Source organism: Thalia democratica, chromosome 4, assembly GCF_965202585.1.
Source record: "Thalia democratica chromosome 4, ktThaDemo2.hap1.1, whole genome shotgun sequence".
Lineage (NCBI taxonomy): Eukaryota > Metazoa > Chordata > Thaliacea > Salpida > Salpidae > Thalia > Thalia democratica.
This window is the reverse complement of record NC_139168.1, coordinates 32,774,272-32,795,050: the sequence shown is the minus strand read 5'-3', so window position 1 is coordinate 32,795,050 and position 20,779 is coordinate 32,774,272. Positions and strand designations below refer to the sequence as shown.

At 26.9% G+C, this 20,779-nt stretch overlaps 1 protein-coding gene across 2 annotated transcripts; it reads right to left on the bottom strand.

Moving 5' to 3' along the window:
- Positions 1–2,421: 2,421 nt before the first annotated feature.
- On the bottom strand, positions 2,422–20,493 carry LOC145833797 (uncharacterized). 2 transcript variants are annotated; one of them, XM_082940985.1, is made up of 25 exons: positions 20,348–20,493; positions 20,120–20,184; positions 19,195–19,332; positions 19,008–19,132; positions 18,028–18,160; positions 16,939–17,083; positions 15,889–15,967; positions 14,360–14,523; positions 12,880–12,929; positions 11,040–11,256; positions 10,583–10,737; positions 9,739–9,893; positions 9,043–9,288; positions 8,509–8,646; positions 8,100–8,261; positions 7,671–7,852; positions 6,335–6,460; positions 5,788–5,941; positions 5,630–5,729; positions 5,330–5,558; positions 4,899–5,178; positions 3,967–4,152; positions 3,749–3,822; positions 3,498–3,667; positions 2,422–2,900 (listed from the first exon to the last, which is right to left on the bottom strand). In XM_082940985.1, the coding sequence occupies exons 2-25, from the start codon at positions 20,169–20,171 to the stop codon at positions 2,635–2,637; spliced, it is 3,726 nt and encodes a 1,241-aa protein (XP_082797111.1). In that variant the 5' UTR covers positions 20,172–20,184; positions 20,348–20,493; the 3' UTR covers positions 2,422–2,634. The 2 variants fall into 2 exon arrangements, with proteins under 2 accessions (XP_082797111.1, XP_082797112.1); XM_082940986.1 differs by lacking the exons at positions 12,880–12,929; positions 14,360–14,523; positions 15,889–15,967; ... (4 more) ...; positions 20,120–20,184; positions 20,348–20,493 and adding an exon at positions 11,723–12,194.
- Between the last annotated feature and the right edge of the window lie 286 nt (positions 20,494–20,779).

Genomic DNA, 20,779 nt, shown 5'->3' with positions numbered 1-20,779 from the left:
AATCTTTGCAACTTAATATTGAGATCCTAGGGCAACAACTGAAACAAATCGATTAGCACTAGTATTTTTTTAAGTGAGTTAAAAAAAAATCGTCTCGTGCTTTCTACTGTTATATTTTCAGTTCAAAATTAAGTTTAATTTATTATTTATTTTTAAGTTTAGGTTATTTGCTCACAAACGATAAAATTTAATTTTGGGTAAACACACAGTAAACTTTTACTTTTTTATTACACCTTAAAAACAAACTTATAGGGCTTAAACTTAAAATTTTTTAAAAACCATGGACAACACTAAATTAATTTTACAAACTCTCAAATTAAATAAATATTACAGTTTATTTATTTCTTGATTGTATCGTCAGGTTTTTTTTTTTTACAAAAATATGATTTTACTCAGAACATTACAACTTATTATGCTGAAGTTTAGTTTTTAAATTACGTTAGTGTAAAAATCAATGAGTTTTTTTGTTCTTTATTTCTGGTCGTAAAATCATGTAAAGTTATACACCAGATATGGCAGCCTTTTAAAGGTAACGGGCCAATTTTTCTTCAAAAATTTTCTATTTGGCAGCACTGTCTAAAAATTTTTTTTAGCGTGTAGCAATTATTTTAAATAACTTCAATAAGTTTATAAAAATACAGTTTTTAATCAAAAAGTGTTTGAAAAATAGTTATTTAATCAAAAGCCTAATTTTAAGTTTTGAAAAAATATTTTTTTGCTGTTTTATAAAAATGTTTTAACTTAGAAGTACCTCGCGGGCCGCAGCTTGCCGACCCTGTTAAAGACCACAATAACACGTTAGTGATTTAAAGACTCAGTTTTCAAATATTCTCCGTTAAAAACTAAAAACTTTTTATGCTTTAATTTATTAAAGTCCAAAAATCTCACTACCAGATTGATTTAATTTTAACTTTTTGCATAACATATTTCTTATCTACAAGTGTAACGTTGCACTATACAGCCTGAATCAAGGAATTTAAAATCTTGTGGTTTTTTGACTACAAAGGTTTAAAAAGAGTTCAATGGTAGAATGTATATTTTAAGTTATTGATGTGCCATATAAGTAATATTATTGTATTAGATTATTAAAACTGACTAAGCAAAGAAAAACTCTTTATTTTTGCTTTAACGGTAAACTGTAAATTTTTTGACATTCTTCGACCTGATTTTGTTCTCATAAAGACTTATCAGGCCGTCCAGTACAGATGGTGCTTATTGGCTGGTGGAATAAAAACATTTAATCTCTGCTGAATATAGCCAAAATAACTATTTGTTTCTACATTAGAAAAGCTATACGTCTATCGAATTTTTTGTTTTAATTTTTGTAAATTTTTTTTTTCTATCATTTTTAAGGTTTAACAGTTAAACAATTTTTTTAAATTTTAGAAAGTAAATTTATTTTTAATTCTTGCCTACATATTTTTAACGTAACTTAAATCTTTTATTTTTTCATACTGCTGAAATAAAAAAAATCTGTTAGTTTGTTAAGTATAAAAGTTTACAATGTACTATGTATTTTTCTTAATCCACACAATTTTCTATTTTTCCAAAACATTTTTTCTTTATTCATAACTTTTGTCTACTTTTCTATTGTAAACTTATTTGAAATGATGTTTTACACTTGAAATTAGAGGTAGTTCTAAGTCATAGAACTTTATATTTTTTAATAAAATTACAACGTTAAACTTTAGATTTTAATTTTAATTTTAATTAAAAAATCAAAAGCCTAATATTATAATACAAAGTTTCTGAAGGTAATTGTGAAAACCAGGCGATCAAATTTATTTAAGTTCTCATCTGTACTTTTACTGAGCTGTATTCAAAGTTATTTTTTGAAATTTAAAAAAAAATTTTTATTTGTTTAACTGATTTAAATAGTTATAAAACACAATCTATCATGGACATGACGTTAAAAGGTATCCATATGGTGTACGACTCGATAATCGAAAGTTATTTTTTGTACATCAGGTCCTTGGGCCAAACTGTCTGAGCGCTTTTTGTCATTCAATTGAGTCTTGCAGCATTATTTATTTACTTATTTTATATGTATATGTTGTTTTAGTTCTAATGTTACTCTGGTACTTTTTAAACATGTTGTTTTGCTGAAGTAGAAAATAAAATTTAAAACTCAGGACTTTCATAAAAAGTATAATCTTTTAAGAAACTTTTAAACTTACTTTTGTTTAACTATTTCTAAGTTTTGTTATATCAACGGTTTAATTTATTCTATAAAGATTTATAATTAAAATCTAAATAACTTTGGACACAACAAAGTTTTTATTTAAAACTTTTATAAATGATTTACATAAAGAATTAAGCAACATACTGCTTGAAAGTTTTGTTTTTGATACTCAAAAAATTTAGAAAAATATCTAAAAAAACTTAATTTCATTGTTTAAAAAGTTCTTATAAGCAGTTTAAATCATTTTTAGGTAATACGTTTGTCTTAATTAATGAATATAGATTATGAATATCAACGAGTTTGATTAATTTTAGAAATGATAATTCGTACTAAAGAAATTTTTCATGCATAATAGTTGAAAAGGTATAAACAAAATAAAAACAAAAAACTTGAAAAGTTTCAAAAAATTAAACAACTAAGAAATGAACAAAAGTGTTCAAATTTTAAACAAGTTACTGATGTAAGAGATCTATAAAGTTTTTATGGCTATATGCAAGACTTTTTGGTAGTTTTTCACTCAAGTTACTTTTGTGTTTTGGTAGCAAAATGGTCTCATTGTTGTTATTACCGACCATGCTTCGGTTGATTGGGGAAAGCAAATAATTTCGTCCAGGTCTAGACTTATCGTTTGTTTGTTTTGTTTTAAGAGATGTTGATGCCAATCCGTAGTTAATGAAAGTTGCTAAAGATATTTCCTGTTCGTCTTTTTCTAAGAAATCTATAAAAATGATATAACTAATAACACTATTTTTATTTAAGTTTTTTTAGTCATCTAAGTTACAATAAATTTTAACTACTATTATAGTTTAAAACCGTACAATAATAAAAATAGTAATCAAAAATTTAAATAAATCAAAAATTGTTCAATAAGAAGTATTGTTTGTAATCAGTATTGCTTTATAGTGTTAGATTTGTTTTATGTTAGATGACGAAAAAAAAGAAGGTTACCAAAATTAAAGTCATTAAAACAAAGTTTAGACTGACATGTTTTATGTAAATTTTAGATTGTGAAACTTATACATTAGAAACTACGTTATGTATAAACAAATAGTGTGTTAGTTTAATTTTTATAAGTAAATAATACTTGAAAAGTAATCGTTTTTATTTGAAATCAATCACCGAATAGCGTTTTGTTATTTCAACTAATTTACTAACTCTTACTTTGTTTTCACTGTTTTTTTAACTTTTTATGGTTAAGCTTTTACAAATAACATTTTTTTATCAAATTCACATTTAAAAAATAAAATATATTTAATAACTAAGATAAGAAAAAAAATACTTAATTTATTATAAAAATGGTAATAAAACTAAAAACCATCAGGACGTTGAAGTTTGAACTGGGTCAAATCAGCACCGTTCTTAATTTTTATTTGTTTTTCGGAATTCGATCGAAACTTCAACTTGCTTGGTGCGTACTTTAATTTTGACCCTCTTACAAAGTCAATACCTTCGTTTGTCTTTTCCCGTTTTTTGACGAAATATGGCCTTAATATGTTTTATGTTGTCTTGTTATATTACTAGAACTCAGTAAAAACAAACTAATGTTAAATATTAAATAATAACAACCTCTCATAGTTCTTTTTAGTTACAAACTTTAAGCCGCAATTTTCTAGGTAATTCTCCATTTTCTTTAAGTTTATCTGAAATTAAAATAAACAAATTTAACTTGAAAAAACTTGATTGCTAGAATTAGTCGCACTTTGATAAAAACAACTGTTTTAGAAACAGAAAAAGTAAAGCATTAATCATTTAAACTTTAATTTATAATTTTAAAAACATCAAACTTGGGGCAAGTTTGTCAGGTTATTTGGTTGTCGGATTTTCCCGCTGCCGTCCGAGCTGGCCGAGCTTTTCTCCCTCCCACCTTCAACCATGCGCCTTAACGCCCTCTCGTGGAGACGCTCCTCGGAAAATATGGGAATTCCCCCGTTGCTGCGGTGAGCAAACTTGCTGACAAAATGGGGATTCACCTTTAGATGTTTATAAAACTTTTAAGCTTTGTTTGTTGGACTTTATTTAGCAATTTGGATATATTTTTAAAACTAGAGTTAAAACTTTGTAAACCATAACGTTGTAATTTTATCTTTCTTTTGGTATGAGCCACAGTTTTTATTATTTCTTTAAAAGAAGTTGTTTACTGTAGCTAGTTTTAAAAACATACAAAAAATTCTTCGACTTGATTAGATTTGAACAAAAAACTAGGCTTAAAAGTAAAATGCAATGTACCATTAAGTTTAAATTTGAAAAGAAAAAGCAAATTGGTTAGTAGCAGTTTTTATAGTAGAAAAAATAACAATAAGTAATTTTTAATATGTTTACTGCGCAAAAAAATTGATTGAAACTTTTTACTGCATTGTTCCTAAAAACTTCTCTTTAAAGATGTTTATATGTAACATTGAAATTACTAGTTAAAGTAAAACCCAGCTATTTAATAGAAAAAATAATATTAATAAATTGTAGGCTTTAGAATCTTAAATTACTTTGAAAACATATAATGATTTAAAGACAATACAGTTTTAACAAACTTTAAAACAAAAACTGCATTTTTTATTCTAACAAATAATTTGAATAAAACACTTGGTTTAAAAAATATTCTGTACTAAAGCTGAAGAACTTGTAAATGAAATATTTTAATTATACTAGAATAGCATATTATAAAAAGGAAGCAAATTTTTTCAAAATGTTTTATGTTAAAACTTTCTTAAAATAAAGTAACCTTCAGTTTTTTAAGGCTCTGATTTTCACTCAAGCTTGCTTTGAAAAGAAACTCGCTTTGCTCAGGACAACTTTTGCTCCTCTGCTGTTTTAATTTTTGCGCCGTTTCAACATTCTCCACTTTCAGCTTCGAGCTAGAGTTGGCCTTGATCTTTTTTCGTTTTCTTTTCTTCGCTGCTTGCTGAGCCTCTTGTTTGCTCGGTTGGATCAATTCCTTCGTTAATATTGTTTCGTTCTCGTCGAGCTCCGGATCTGAGTCGCTGTTGCTCTCAGAGCTAGACCTAAATTTGAGATTGAGTTGTAATTTTCAAGGAACAATAGCTTTGAAAGATTAATAGCACCAAATATTTTGCGGAACTACTTATTTTATTGTTGATAAATAAAGTGAAAGTAACACAATCAAATTTGTAAAAAGTTTCAATTGCTATTTACCCAGAATCGTTGTTGTATCGAAAGACGTCCAGATTTTGTATAAGCTCAAAGCAATCGTTTTCCGAATGAGATGGTCGAACGATTGTTTTGCCGACATCAAAACTTGCATTTCTATCAGTTTCTCTTTGAGTTACAACAGATTTTTCAGAGCTCGAACTACTAGATGCCCTTGTCTTGTTTGAAGGTGGTTTAGTCAACGACGACTTAGAAATCCTTGCGTCTTTTGTTTCTAAACATGAATAAATATTATGCTGTTTTTCATGAAGGATACCATTTAAGAATACAAATACGTATACTTACTTTTAGCACTAGACAAGCTCTTGCTATCTTTCTTTTTCAACGCCAGTTTTTCTTTGATCGACGCGGCACTTTGGTTCTGCTGCTTTTGCTTCAAAGCGATCTGAAATTAATAAAATCAATCAGACTTAAAAAAATTTATTTGATTATTTTTAACAAACCTTTCTGGCGTGCTCAGCAATTTCCCTCGTCATATCGACGATGACCCTCGATTTTGCGGCCGGGTCCTCTTCCAACCGACCGTACTCCAGGATGCTCTCGCACAACTTCCTGCCCACCATCAGAAAGTCGTTGATGTTGAAATGTCGTCCCTTTCTGTTTGAAAAAAAAGAGTTTTTGTTGGTATAATGTTTTGCTTTTGTCATGTTGCAGGCACTGCATTCTTCATTTCAACTTAAACAGTTTACAGTATTTAACTATCGAGTTTGAAACAAATTAGACACAGTAATCGATCCACAGGGAAGATTTAAAATAATTTTACAATTTTATTTTATTATTGTATTATTATATTACAATTTATTATTTTATAAAATAAACACATTTACTTTTTATTTACTTATAAGACTGTTTATTGCTAAACATACAAATTTAGAAAACAACAATTATAAACAAATAGTTTAAAACTTGATGCAATAGTTCTAAGCAACTTTAGTTTGAAAACAATACTTTTTTTAATTAAATAAATTATTTAGTCATATGTGAACGAACGGTGTGCCGGAGAATGTTGCTTCCAGTGTGAAGCTGTTTTCAATTCCCATCTGTTTGAACATGACCACGCGACCCGTCGACTCCTTGGACTTTCGAACTGAAAACTTCGTTTGCTGAAAGGAAAAGCTGAAAAAAGTACAATTTTATAGCTATTGTGAAAAATAAAAATATACAGTAGTTTTAAATGGGTTTCAGTTAAATTAACTATTTTTAATAACAATTTGAAGTAATAGTTTCAAAATTAATATTTCTTACAACTAAAACCTTTTTTTTTAATTTTTGAATTAATGATTTTAACATACACTTTATATAAGAACTCTATGCAATTACTATTAACAAGCATTTTAAGCCAAGAGTCAACAAAACATTAATAAAACTCAAAGTCGTTTTTTGTTGACTCTTGGCTTAAAATCACAATTTTAGACAATTCTTAATTTCATCTAGATAAATCTCAAGGTATAAAATTTTTTTTATTATTATTATCTCTTTAAAAAAAAGCTCTGAATTAAGTTTTTTTCTTTAACTCATTATATTAATATTAATTTAATTGTTTTTTTTTTTAAACTAGTACCAGTTTTACCTAAATATACTCTTATATGCTTGAATTTTCGAATATGCAACATTTTTGTTTTTGTTTATATTCTTCACGCATGAACAAGTTTTTTAATAACAGTATAAATGACTAACATTGTTATATGCTTTATATTTTATTTTTTGCTTGAAAAGGTCGCAATCTCTTGCCACCGAAACCGGTCGTGAATAAAATATACAATTTGCATAAATCTATTTAAATAAGCTCTTTACATCCCATTAAATTGAGCATTCTTTTTTAGTTAAGGCAAATAACTATACATAATTTTTATTTTAAAAATCTACTCATATCTTTTGAAAATATGCTTAAGAAAGACACCTTGACACTAAAATCAATCATGTATAAAAAAAGATTGTTTTTAATACCAAACAAAGCAGTGTTTGTATCTGTGAAACCAATAAAAATATTTATAAAAGCCTAACATTGCCGGCTTATAAAAACATACTTTTGTGCTATAGCTTTTTGCCTCATCACGAACAACGTGAAATGAAGATTATTTCAAATACAGAATATTTCATACTTTTATATCAAACTTGGATTTTATACAAGCTTATTGTAAATAGCGTAAGTATTAGCAAGTACAAGTCTTAACATAAATCAAGTTTGACAACATAGCTAAAGAGATTCTTTAACTTGCCAGTAAAATTCAACCCAAAACAAAATTATATTTTTAACTCGTTTTTCAATTCAAACACCAACTAGCATCAGTCTGTAGATTACAAATTCTAAAAAAAAAATTTTTACCGGGAAGGCGTCAGCCTGTGCAGGATCCACGGGAAGAGTCGCTGCTGCACGAAGTGACGCGCCTCCGTCAGGTCCCGCTCCTCGTCGACCTCTTCCCTGCTCCTCCTCTTCCTCCTCTCGCACCCGTACATGAACACCAGGTGGCGCCTGCTGTGGCCGTGCAAGTCGCAGTAGAGAACAATCTGCGAAAAAATAAATAGGGTTTTGTGTTTGAGTGATGATATGTGTTAAATACATGCAGAAATTAATGTTGTAAGAAAAAGTACATGAAAGTGTTTAGAAATACTATATTTTTGCTAGACAAGTTAAAATTAAAAATCAAGTTTAAGCAACATAAAACTAACATAAAAGTATAATAACTTTAACCTAAAGTCAGCAACTAATCAAAGTAACAATTTTTAAGCAGTTAAAATTTATAAATTTAATTACCGGATACTTTTCTTGCAATTTCATCACCATCTGTTTGGTGTGCCACACTGTGGGAAAAGCCTCCTGCTTCGGATGCCGGTAGTTCCGGTTGAGATCTCGCGCCGAAAGCGACGTGCGGTAGTTTCCGACGATCACCCCGTCCGGATTCATCATGGGAATCACCTGGTTAAAGTTTTTAACTGAAAAACGTATAATTTTAAAATGTTTTTCTTATGTTTTTAGTTTAACACGGATGCAGATTAACTTTTGCTTCCAATTATGACACGTTCTTCAAAAATATAAAAATATAAAAAATTTTATTCAACTTAAACCACTTTACTCCCAAAACTTAGACTCGCGTTAAAATCTCACGCAAAGTATTTTATGTTTTCCTAAATAAACCACTTGAAAACAAGCTGATGAAACCCACCTTGAATATGTACTTGCGCCGCAGCTTTTGCGCGTTCGGGTGGTTCGAAGTGAGGAAGTCCAAAGCTCCCTTCATCATCCAGCTGGCCTGCGTCTCTCCCGGGTGGACTCTCGAAGTCAACACCACTCCCTTCTTGCCCTGAAAATTTTGTAGTTTACACGTATGTAGCAATCGAGATAAAAGCAAAACATCACAAATGTTAATTGACCTACCAAAAGGACGATTTGAAAAACTTGAATATTATATTGTTATTACTTGCAATGTATCAGTTTGTTTGTTTGTATAAAAACTTATTTAGTTTTCAGTGCTGTTTAGTTTAAAACAAAACTGCTTAACATTTTCGTTTAAAGAAAACTAGGTAATTTAAATAATTAAAAAGAACATGTTTGAATTGAATTGTTGAAGTAGAATGGTGGTTTTTTTGTAAGAATAACAAGCTTTTCAATGATAGATAGTTTTTTTTTTCTTTTAATTAAAACCTGAAATTTAAGGCTTAATTGTTTCTTACCAGGATTTATTAACAAAAAGAATTACTTGATGTGGATCTTCGTAGTTTTCTTCAAAATCAGCGCCCTCGCAGTTTCCGAAGTTGGTGATTGTCAGCAGAAAGCAGGCGTTTCCCGCGGCCGTTTCGCACAAAACTTCCTTCCTGACGTGCTTCGACCTGATTGGACAGCTCAGCATTTCGTCCAAGTGACGTCTCAAGTCGGTGTACGTGTACGGGTAACAGTGCGCCAAATAGATGACGTCATTATCAACTCCCTCCCAATTGAAGCTCATCTGTTGATAAAAATGATTATTATAAAAAGTATGATAAAGTTTTAAAGTCAGTAGTTTATTAAATTTGGGATGATTTAAAAGTTTTTGAATACCTTATAAAAATATTAGAATAAGTATTCTTATCAAAACCAAGCTTTCTCAAAATGAATCACAAAATTTCAAAAAATGCAGCTGATATGTTCAAAGGGTCGTTTTTAATTTTCTACTTATTTTTTATATAAATAACTTTATTCCATAAATCTAATTAAATGCATTAACGGTTGTTAAAATTATTTCAACTAGTAAAGATATCTTGATGCATAGTTTTATGTCTATTAGTTAGGACTTTTATTCAATTTTTCTAATTTTGTTGTGCCTTCATTACAAAAAAAAATGTTTGATATTAGTTTGATTCCGTTACAAACCATATTACACAAAATTACTCTCATAAACAACTATTATAAAAAGCACCTCGAACTGGAGGCAATAATATTGCATGTCCAATGAAAGCATGGAGTTTTTGGTTGGGTTGCTCCAAGGAATATAACGGATCTTTTCTCCTAATCTAAACCATCCTTTACCATTCTCCTTTGCTTGTAATTCGGAGTACAATAAAGGACGCATTCCTGACATTAAAAAATTGTTTTTCAATATTTAACTAATATAGTGAGCCTTTACTTAATTCAATTGTACTTGAATGTACTGAATTAACTTTGATCTAAAAAAAATAGTTTTGTATTTGTACTATTATAACATAACTCAAATTGTTTTGTTGAAAACTTTTAGTAATTAACTAAAAAATATTATTGACTTAACATTACCAAACTATTTAAGGACAAATTTTTCTAGAAACTAATTTTTTAAACTATTTTGACAAAATCTTTTTTCAAAGGTTATCAAATTAATTTATATTAGAAAATCTGTATCATGTTAATGTTAATAGAATTATGGTTGTGTATCTTTATATATGTATACTAAAACTCTAGCATATTTTTTAGCAATATGTACGAAGAGATATAAAATGTACTAATGGTATAAAAAAGAGTACAATTTTTTTTCTCAGTGTGCAAAGACTTTGATTTTCAATTATTTACAGTAGACAGCTTTTTAAAGCTTCCAAAATTACTGATTTATTTATTTACATAAATTTGGTTTGAGATAATATTATGATTAACAAATAATATTTTTGTTATTACGTCAACTACCGAAAAATTAAATCTAACTTAAAATGTTTAATAAATAATAATCATACTAAACTTTTTAAAACAGACTTGAAATATTAAAAGACTCACAAAACTTTAGAAAAAATTTTTACCGTAGTTGTAAAGACTATCTTTTTTTAACAAATTGATGATGTTGAATTTGTAAGTTGTATTTGGTTTTGCCTTTTTTACACGAAAATAGTACCACTGAGTATGTCTGTTTGTAAACATATCCGTTCGTAGTACTAATTCATATTCGTTCTCTCCTCTGTTTTTATAGATAGTTTTTTTTTAGTCTTAACACTTTTAGAAAAACTTCGAATAAAATTTTTAAGTTATAGATCATTTTGTCAAACTTTTATAAATAATCCAAAATTTTCAGTATCTTAATAATTTTCTAAAAAATTTTTTTTAATATTATTAAGCGAAACTATTTTCGCTGTCTTAAAGTGCGTAGGTCGAAATTTGCTAACTTCTTAATTGTTTAGCTTTATTTGCTAGCTTCTTCTTATATCTTTTTTTTTACTAAACCAAAACGTTCACACACATTACAAGTTATTCAAAACTCACATTCTCCTCGCCTGCCGAAGGTTCCCCGACTCGAACCTGGACTCAAACTCGAGCGAGGGTTCGAAGCCGTCCGGAACGAAATGGAAAACTGGCGATTTCGTGGACCGGTCGCTGTCAAAGACCACCGGCTTTCCCCTCCACCTGTCCTCGTGTCCCTGGTCGCTGCCCTGGTCACTCTTTTCCGATTTCGCCGCAGCTTTTTCGCCCTTCATAAGCTCTGTTGTTTTAGGTATTTTATAATTGTTATTTTTTTCTTGTGCTTTAACTGCAATTACATTTAAGCTTAGAAGTGTTGTGTAAAGACTACTAGTTTGTAAAAGTGATAATTTTTATTTTTATTATTTAATGATTAAAAACGTTAAAAATCTTTAGTTTTTCGCACTTATAAAAAAACAGCACAAACTCTTATTTTTCTAAAAGGAAACAAAGTGTGTTGTATAGATGAAATTTTAACTATTTTTTATGAATTTTTTATACTAAAAAAAATAAAGAACTTGGTTGTTTATTAGTTCATCATATCTTTAATATGACTAATTCTAAAAAATCATATAGTCTGAAATATAAAAAAATCCAAAGATATTAATAAAAAGACTAAATAAACTTTTAGATGTATAAAAATTTAAACTAAACTAAAGTAATACTTATAATGCATTACATGAAAAACAAAACATGCTATCATCGACCTGATATATTGTAAGAGGGTAGAACAAAGTATCCGGTGCTTTTCTTTTTCAACAGAGTCTCTTCGAAGACAGGCGAGCACCCAGCTAGATTCGGAGGTCTTGTGACAACCCTAAAGCTTTGTGGCCACCTAGTGGGAGAATCCTTGAATTTTTTTACTGGGGAATTAGAAGTTTCAAAGTTTAGCTTCAAAGGCATCAACTTTTTGTTCCAAAAATTTATAAAGCTCATTCTTTGCTGGTACCTGAGCTCTTCTAAAAACGGATTCTCAAACAAAATATTTTTCCTTTCTGATTCTTTTTGCTTTCTGTTTTGCTTTGTTTTACTTGAGTTGGACTGCTTTCGCTTCCTTTCAATAAATGGTAATTTCAACGAATTCGGTGTTGTCAAACTTTCTTCTAATCTCATTTTTAATTATTACAAAAAACACTAACCATATTTTTTTCAATTATAAAATATTTAAAAAACATGCTTAAAAACTGAAACAATAAACACTTCTTGTTTTACTACTAACTGACTAAGTAAAAGTACTTCATTGTGCCCGCTCTGTGTATAAACACTAAAAAAGCTCAAACCGTTAACAGCGACCCCACGAGGACAATATTGTTTTTACAGCTATTAAGAGAGGCTTAAGCTTGCCCCTTTCAATAAAAATTCTTGCAGCTCAACAAACGTGATGAAAGAACCGATTAAAATAATTGCTAATGCTAAAAGACATAACAACGTCAATAGTTTTTTCTTCAAAGTGGTTATGCTAATATGTAACGTTGGCAATACAGAAAAACGGATTATCCTGCTGTAAGTAAATATATGAGTTTTTCAAGTGTGCATTATTGAGAGTTTGTACAAACAATGTAAGGAGTAGGAAGTAAAAGAACACTCGTACTTGAAAGTTTCTTAACCTTTCAACACGAGGCTTTTCTGTTGTTAGCGTAATTACGCAGCCAGCTCAGTTGTATTATTACTATTAGTTTAGCAAATAAAACATGTGCAGATTTTTATCTTGATTCTTTTCGACAAATGCAATGCAAATAATATCGCACACAAAAACTTAATCAGAACTTACTCTAATACAACTTTAAAATTAAACATAAGTTTTACCGTTTTTATTAAATTTTTGTATTAAAATAAGAATGAAACAGTTTTGTAAAATACTTACCTAAATATCCCTCACTAAGTTTTTCTTGTTGATGGTCATTTGTCAAAAACCTAATAAATATTTCTAGTATGTAAATAAATCAAACTACTTTTTTTTCGTTGTTTATAAAATTACAACTGTAAAATTGTAAATTTGTATGTAAACATGTGTGCAGTACAATTTATTTCCTTGGTTACTTAACATTTTTTAGTAAAAAAAACAGCTTCACTGTTTAAACTCTTGAAAAAAATTAGACTGATCAGTATCTTTTCTTACCGTTGAAGTTAGGGTCTATTACATCCTAAAATAATGAATGAAGTATAGTGACTAGTTTTTAGAATTTCTAATGTAGATAACATAAAGAAGCTAATTAGTAGCGTAAAAAAATTAACAAACTTCATATTGAAATTTTTGGAAGGCTTAAATTTTTTTTATTAACTTTGAAATAGTAAAAGCTTAAACATTTTCTACTTTTGTAGATCATTTACAAGCTGAAATTCTAGCACTTATAAGAATACAAAAGGCTTACATAGTTTAAACTTTCTAACTTTTGACAGGTTTTGTTGAGCATACATAAACTTAGCTTCCTAAACGTTTAAAATAACTTGTTTATTAACTGTTTTAAAATAGTTGTTAGCGTAAATACACTTTTCGTTTATAAGTTCTTTAAAATTAGTTTAAGAGGTCAAGGATAAATAATAAAATTTTAGAAACTAAAAATCACATCTCATTCTGTTTTATTAGCATTAAAAAAAATATGACTCAAAAATGTTATATTTCATAGTATAAATATAAAAACTTAAACACCTATACAATGTTTAACTTTTGTTGATGTTTATTTTAAAGATCAAGCTCAAAAATAAAAACCAAAAACTGTATTATTGCTGTGCTATACGGTTATTAAGTATTAAACTTTTTTTGTAGTAACTATTTAAATATACGTAAAAATTTAGCTTTGATTTTATAGTTTTTTGTTAACTTAAATGTAATTTGTAATGCCAATCTAAAGTTAGTAATATTTTGGAGCCAAGAAGAATATGTACTGATAAATTACATTGTTAATATTCAGTTTGTTCATAAAAAAGTAGTTTTTAAATTTTCGAAGCATTGTTGATATATATGAAAAAAGTTATAAAATGAAAAAATGGTTCTGAATGTAATAAAATGGTATGTTATTATAAAATAATTTAAGAAACCTATAGTTTGTTAATTTTGTTTTAGAATAAAATAGTGTTAACTGATATAAAATTTTCAAAAACATAAGTAGACAATCAACAAATGTAAGTTATAAGGTGTTTGTTAGTGTCGTTAAGCAGAGAAAAATATTTTAATTTCAAACAGCTAGGTGGCGCCAAATAATTTTAACTTTTCGAAAACTAAGAAAAAAATCAGAGTTTTGTTTTAAACATGTAATTGTTAAAATATTAGAAATAAATAAAAAATGGAAAAGTTTAAACACATTAAACTATTTGTATACTCAAAACTTTACAAACAGACTAACTCGTTAGCTTGACACACAGGTCCGAAACCACGAGGCCAAAAAGGGCCCAGTTTGCTGACCACGATTCCTTTCTTGTCCACGTACCGTCCTTTCCCAATGAAAGTCAGCTTTTTCCTTCGAGATTTCGATGCAAGCAAATTTTGCGTTCCTTCTTTCGTGTAGGACTAAAAAAAAATATTTTTTGTTACATTTTTGTACTTTTATATATTTTTTAAGACTTTTGATTAGCAATAAAACCTAAGTTAGTAATTTGAGTTAGATTTGATAAAAGAATTAAAGATTTTACATGACCTTACAAAAAATAAAAGCTTTATCATTTTGCACCATAAGCTTGCAAAAACAAAACTGACTAATTACGTTTTAAAACCTATTTTTAAGAGGCAATAATTACTTTTTTATTAGCTTATTAAGAAAAACTTTCTTTGTGCGAAAGTCTTAATCTGGTGTACGACTCGATGACTGAAAGGTCTTTTCGTACATCCAAGACCTCTGATCAAAACTTTTTTGAGCACTTTTTTTTTCTTAGCTCATTTTCGTTTAATAAAAATAAACAAGCAGCATAAATAAAAACAATTGAGTATAAGTTTTGAATAAAAAACCTCTTCATTTGTAAAATGTATAATTTTATACATTTCACAATACTCTATGTTTAAGATATTTACTTAAGAAACACTAAATTAAACTTTGATGGCAAGTGTTTGTTTAAGACAGAATATTTTTTTGATCAAATACTGCATTAATAGAAATCAATACTATCAAAAGATCTTTGTTTGTAAAGCAAATAGACTAAGAAAAGAAATGGACAAAAAACGCCGCTTGTATTAGCTTTATTCACGTCTTTGTTTTATTGTTTTTCTTTAAACAAAACTTTATTAATTTATGTTATCGTTGATATTACAAAACTAAACGTTTAAATGTTTAATAAAAATATAAGCGTGAACTACTTTTTATTGATAAAATATCTTTTTACATGTACAAAAACTTACATTTTTCCTGAAATATTTATAAAATATCATTATAAATCTTTATTTTCAACTATTTTTAGCTAGTTTGCATAAGTCTTATGTTTAAAAAAGAAAGGAAATCCGTAAAATAAAAATAGCTCTTGTACTATTTTGGCCATAAAACGTTTTATTCTATTTGAAAACTAATAGTTAATAAAAAATTGTTTTAAAGTCAATTAATTTAATCTAAACAAACTGATATAAAACAAGTAAAAAAAAAGTATACATTGTAAAAGTATTTAAGTAAATATTATTGTTTCAAACAGTATCATTGTTAAATAATTCGAAAGTTTTACCTTAAATCTAACTTGTTATTTTATAGTTAGTTTTACGTTTTTAGCTGTTTGATAATCAAAAATTTACCCTTTTTTTGAAGCCAGTGTGCTAAATTTTTCTAAGCAAAATATTTGATTGTAATAAATCAATAAACTATAACTAAGTAGTACTAGTACTTAAAAAACTTAGTTGACTTTTTTAAAATCTAAAACAAAATTTACAAAAACATTTAAACCCTCAAAAACTTACTTTAAAACAATTTCTGTTTGTTCCGTAGTCTGGTATTGAAAACTTAGACTGCTTTGCATTAATAGTTTCGAGAATCGGCCTGTATTACATAATTATAGTGTTATAAAGGTAATATTTAAGTTATTGTAAGTTTTTCATTTTAACTGCTTTTTCTTACATGTTTTGATAAATTCAATGCTGTCTAAAAATATTGAAGAGTAATATAAAAAGATAAAATAGGTTAAAAAAGTACAATATAAATGATAAATTTTAAAGTAGTTTTCTCAACCTACAACTTAAGTTTATAAATTGTTGTGGTATTTGATTACAAAAAGTCGAGTTAAAAACTTAAACATAGTTAAAATATAAACATTGTATTACAAAGCTTGTTTAAAGAAATATAATGTTTTCAAAAATCTAGAATAAAATTTTTCACTTAACAGTATTATTAAATAATAACTTAACAAAAGTAAATTAAAATCTTTACCTTAAAAATTTAATTGTTTTATATCTATTTTAATATCAGTTTCATTTGCAAAATAAAAACAACGTATAATAGCTTTTTTTAAATACAGTTTTTACTAACAATTTGTTTGTTCCTAATATTAAGTTTTAAATATTAAAATGATTAATAACCCATTTAAACTTTATAAACCAGTTTAAACTAGCTTTTATCGTATTTAATATACCAGTTATACATTTTTATACAATTGTAAAATAAGAAAAAAAAACAAAACGTTATAAAAACTAGGCAAATTTTTTAATATTTTCAAGTTTTAACAAAAAATAAATGCATTTTATTACATTTAATATAATTTTAATTTTCAAATCAAAAATTGACCATGTTAAGTTATGGTATGCAAGATCTAAATACTTTACTCTAACAACAACATATTAGTTTATTGAAGGACAAAAAATGCGCTCAAAATTTTTGGTCTAAGGACCTGGTGTACGAAAAATCTTTCGGTTATCGAGTCATACACCACGGATACAGTTTAATGTCATGTCCAGAACGCTTAAATATCTTGTTTGATAATGTTTGATTAACTGTATACAAACTTATATACTTACATATTGTTAACAGTGCTATTTTCATGGCTTGCGTTTAATCTGAAAAAATCAATGTTTGTTGTATCTGTATCGACTAATGCGAAATTGAGAGACTTTTCTGAAACGTTTTTTCTTCTTCTTTTCAACTCGTCAAATTGGTACATGCCTAAAATGTAAAATTTTGTTAAAATTTTCAATTGAAACTTTACTAACTTTGTTTTAATCTGTAAAAAACTTAAACTTTAATATTAAACTTATTTCAATTCAAATATTTTTAAATGTCTTTTTTTTTTAACTTTAAAGACAGATTTTATAAATTTACTAAGTATATTTTGAAAAAACATTAGAATTTTTTAAACTTAGCTTCGATGAAAACATTACTTTTTTGTTTTAAAAAAAATCTATGACAACTTAGAAAATACAACACTAACTCAAATGACATGTGACTTGAAAAATTAAAACTAATAAATATTTTGTTACTTTATCTAAAAGTAAAACATTACCAATCATGGTTTTTCTGTGTAAAAAAAAGTTATCATACTTTTATTTTTTGTATAAGCAAGAAAAAGAAAGCATTGAGAAATGAGACTGAAAAAACAACTTTGAAGAAAAATATTTTTGTCAAAGAAAATGTTATTTTACACAAAAAAAACTTTTTTTGACATAAAAACACAGTAAAATATGCTTTCTTAGTTTTTTTTCCTTACTTTATATCTTTTATAATACCGCTAAACATATTTAAAAATAATTTGAAAAAAATTTAATCAAAAGTAGTTCTACTAATGTACTTATTGTAAGAAGATTAAATATAATTTAGGTTAGCAAAAAAAATTGAAAAACATGACTATTTTACTATAAAAGTTCTATGTGTTAAAGAATATCACCATAAATTTATCTAATAATCATTAGAGAAAGTTAGTTGTAAATAATTATTAATAGCACATAGTATATCTTTTACTAAATAGTTTATCATAAGATGATCAATGACTCTAAAAATATTAGAACTATTTCTTAGATTTTTGTTAAATTTTTTGATGTTTTATATTTAATGTATTTAAGGTAAACTATTTTAACTTTGAAGATTGTTAAGTATAAAAATTTTAAAATTACCTTTGCTTTTTAACCATGAATAACCATGTGATGTAAAGTCATTTTGGTTGTGAGTTTCAGATATTCCGCTACTCGTATCATCACAGTTTGATATGTACTTAAAATCAGTCATGTTGAAAGAATTGTTTTTAAACTGAAAATATATAGTAATACTTTTTTTTTTACTATGAACCGCTCTTAATTTTAAACACTATTTAAATATTCATTTTTATGAAGTTGTTGTACAAAAAGTTAAAAATATAAGATTTGTACTGTTTTTTTGATTCAAAATTTTTGAAATTGTTAGGTTTTTTTAATCATAAAGTATATTAGTTAAAACATACAACAATATAAAATACTTAAAAATCTACAAATTGTTGTTTCCTAAAAACAGTCGCTAACGCTGTAAGGTTTTACATAATATGAATCTCAATTATTAGTTTTTAACTTTTTTAATATTCAAAACTTGTAAAGTTTAGTAGTGGTCATTAGTTAAATAAAAATTTACACTTTGTAGTATTTCATTTTTTAGGTTAACACGCTTTATGTTGTCTTAACTAAAAAACAGCTTATTTGTAATATTTCGAAATAAAATTAAAATTGTATATCTATGTAGTTAAGCTTTATTTATTATATTATTTTTTTAATTATAAAGTAAACATGAAAAAATTAGTTTTACGAAGTTTTTTTTATAAAAAATTAAAATTTAAACTTATCATGCAGAAGTCTACACTATAAAACTTTTACTTAGTACTTATTAAAACTATTTTTAATTTTTTAGAGTTTGTAGCTTGAATTATTAGTTTTTTTTTCTACACATTTTTTCGTCTGAAGCAGAGTAAAATATAGTTTTATTAATAGTTCTGTTTTTACAGTAAGTACTCTATTCATAAATTGATAACGTAATGTCACTAACTAACTTTGAAGCGACAAAAGTAAATCTACCATTTTTATTTTTAAAAGCACAAAATTATTTAGAATACTTTGTTCAATCAACTAACCTTTCTTTTATGATAAGCTCTTTTAGCAGTTGGTAATTCTTTTACTACGGGATTCAGTGCTAAACTAACTTGATTGCTTATGTTGTTTTCTATTTCTGACTTCAAGATAGTTCTCCAATTTTGTTCTTTGAAACGAAATAAAAAATTACTTATTCTAAAAAAAAATACTTTAAACTTTCTGACATACCTATCATACCAAGAAGGGCTATTTTCTTGTTAGTAGATACTTTTTCAGCATCAACAGCTATCGAGTTGGTATTAGCTAGTTTGTTTCTGATATACAGGTCGTTTTTAAATATTGAACTTGAGCTATTTGCCTCAACATCTGTTTATCAAAAATAAAAACAGTTCTTAAAAATAAAAGTTTAAAGATATCAAATAACATTGTCAAATATTACAAGTATTGGAAAAGTTGCAAGTCAGTAAAATAACAATTTTAACTGAAGCTAAAAAATGACAGTTTGTATAAACTAATAATAAAAGTTTGTTTACTTTAAATAACGGTCTCAATACATGTTTTAAAACTACGATTCAAAAAATACACAACTAGAATTTTTTACTCTGAATTTTGAACAACTGAACAGTGTATTACACTTTTATAAACGTCCATCAAGAAAAGAAAAACTTTTTGTACATTTTGTTGTCTGGCGACGTTAAAAAAACATTTTCTTTTGTAAAACTCTTTGAAGTTATCACTACACTGGTGCTATGACAATATAAAAAATATTTTCATTTCTTGAATTTTAAGTTACTGATCAACTACAAATTTTTATTTTGATACCAATTTAGTTTAAGGTAGATTAGTCAAATTGACAATAAATTAAATGTTTTCCGACATGCTAACTAGTATTTTTGACCAAAACAAAACAAAGTAAAAAAAACTTTCAGAAAATTTATTTTTTGTTTAAAAAGAAATATTTTCACAAAAATAAAATAATTAAACCAACTGTTTTTATTTACCTCTTTACTGGCTATACTAAGCAAATCAAAGCTGCTAGATTTTTAAGATCTAAAAACATTTTGCATCCACTTAAAAAACACTAACAATGCTTTCTATTTACAAAGAGTTTTGAGAAAGGGCATTTTCGGGCGAAACAAAAGAATAATCTTACCTCTCTTAGTCGATACGCCGATGACGTCATCAAGCCTTTGCCCTGAATTCATTTGTGGGTTCAATCTAAAACGTAATTGTTATAAAACGTAACAAAACAGTTTTTTTGTAGTTAAAGTTATAAAGAAGTTTAACAAACCGTTTTCAAAAGTTCTCTTTAAACAATTAATAAGCTTTCTTTGACTTAGAAAAAAACTCACAGTTTTAACATATATTTCAAGTAACTCACTTCTTGGTACGTCAATAGCAAAACTGAAGCAGAGTGTCCTTGTTTTTTATCATGAGAGTTCGTCTATTATTTGTTCACAAAAGACTTTTGTTTGAAAAGATAAACCATACTACTTGATAAATAACAGCCGAGACTGAAAGCAAACAATACCTATAAGCGTTAAAAAATGTTACGAAAGTTAGTGTTATCTACCGTCATAGCAACGCTTATAGCCATAAATTAGCTTTTTTACTTTACTAATTTTATAACCTTTAATTACTTTCATAAATAATTTAATATGTCTATGTTTTTTTTCTTTCAAATAAGTAAATGGTTAATTTTATTGTATGGAATTTAAAGAAAAAGCTATTCATGACAAAATTTTGTCAATAGCAAATTAATGTTTATTTTGCTATTAGTACGTTGACTGTTTTTCTACCACATTTGTTTATT

Excerpts from the sequence above, each read along its gene's own strand:
- LOC145833797 (XM_082940985.1), bottom strand. The coding sequence starts at position 20,171 with ATGAATTCAGGGCAAAGGCTTGATGACGTCATCGGCGTATCGACTAAG. Across the intron at positions 11,257-12,879 it reads ACTTAGTGAGGGATATTTAG|AGCTTATGAAGGGCGAAAAA; the intron begins GTAAGTATTTTA and ends CTAAAACAACAG. Across the intron at positions 5,942-6,334 it reads GCAACATTCTCCGGCACACC|AAAGGGACGACATTTCAACA; the intron begins GTTCGTTCACAT and ends TTTTTCAAACAG.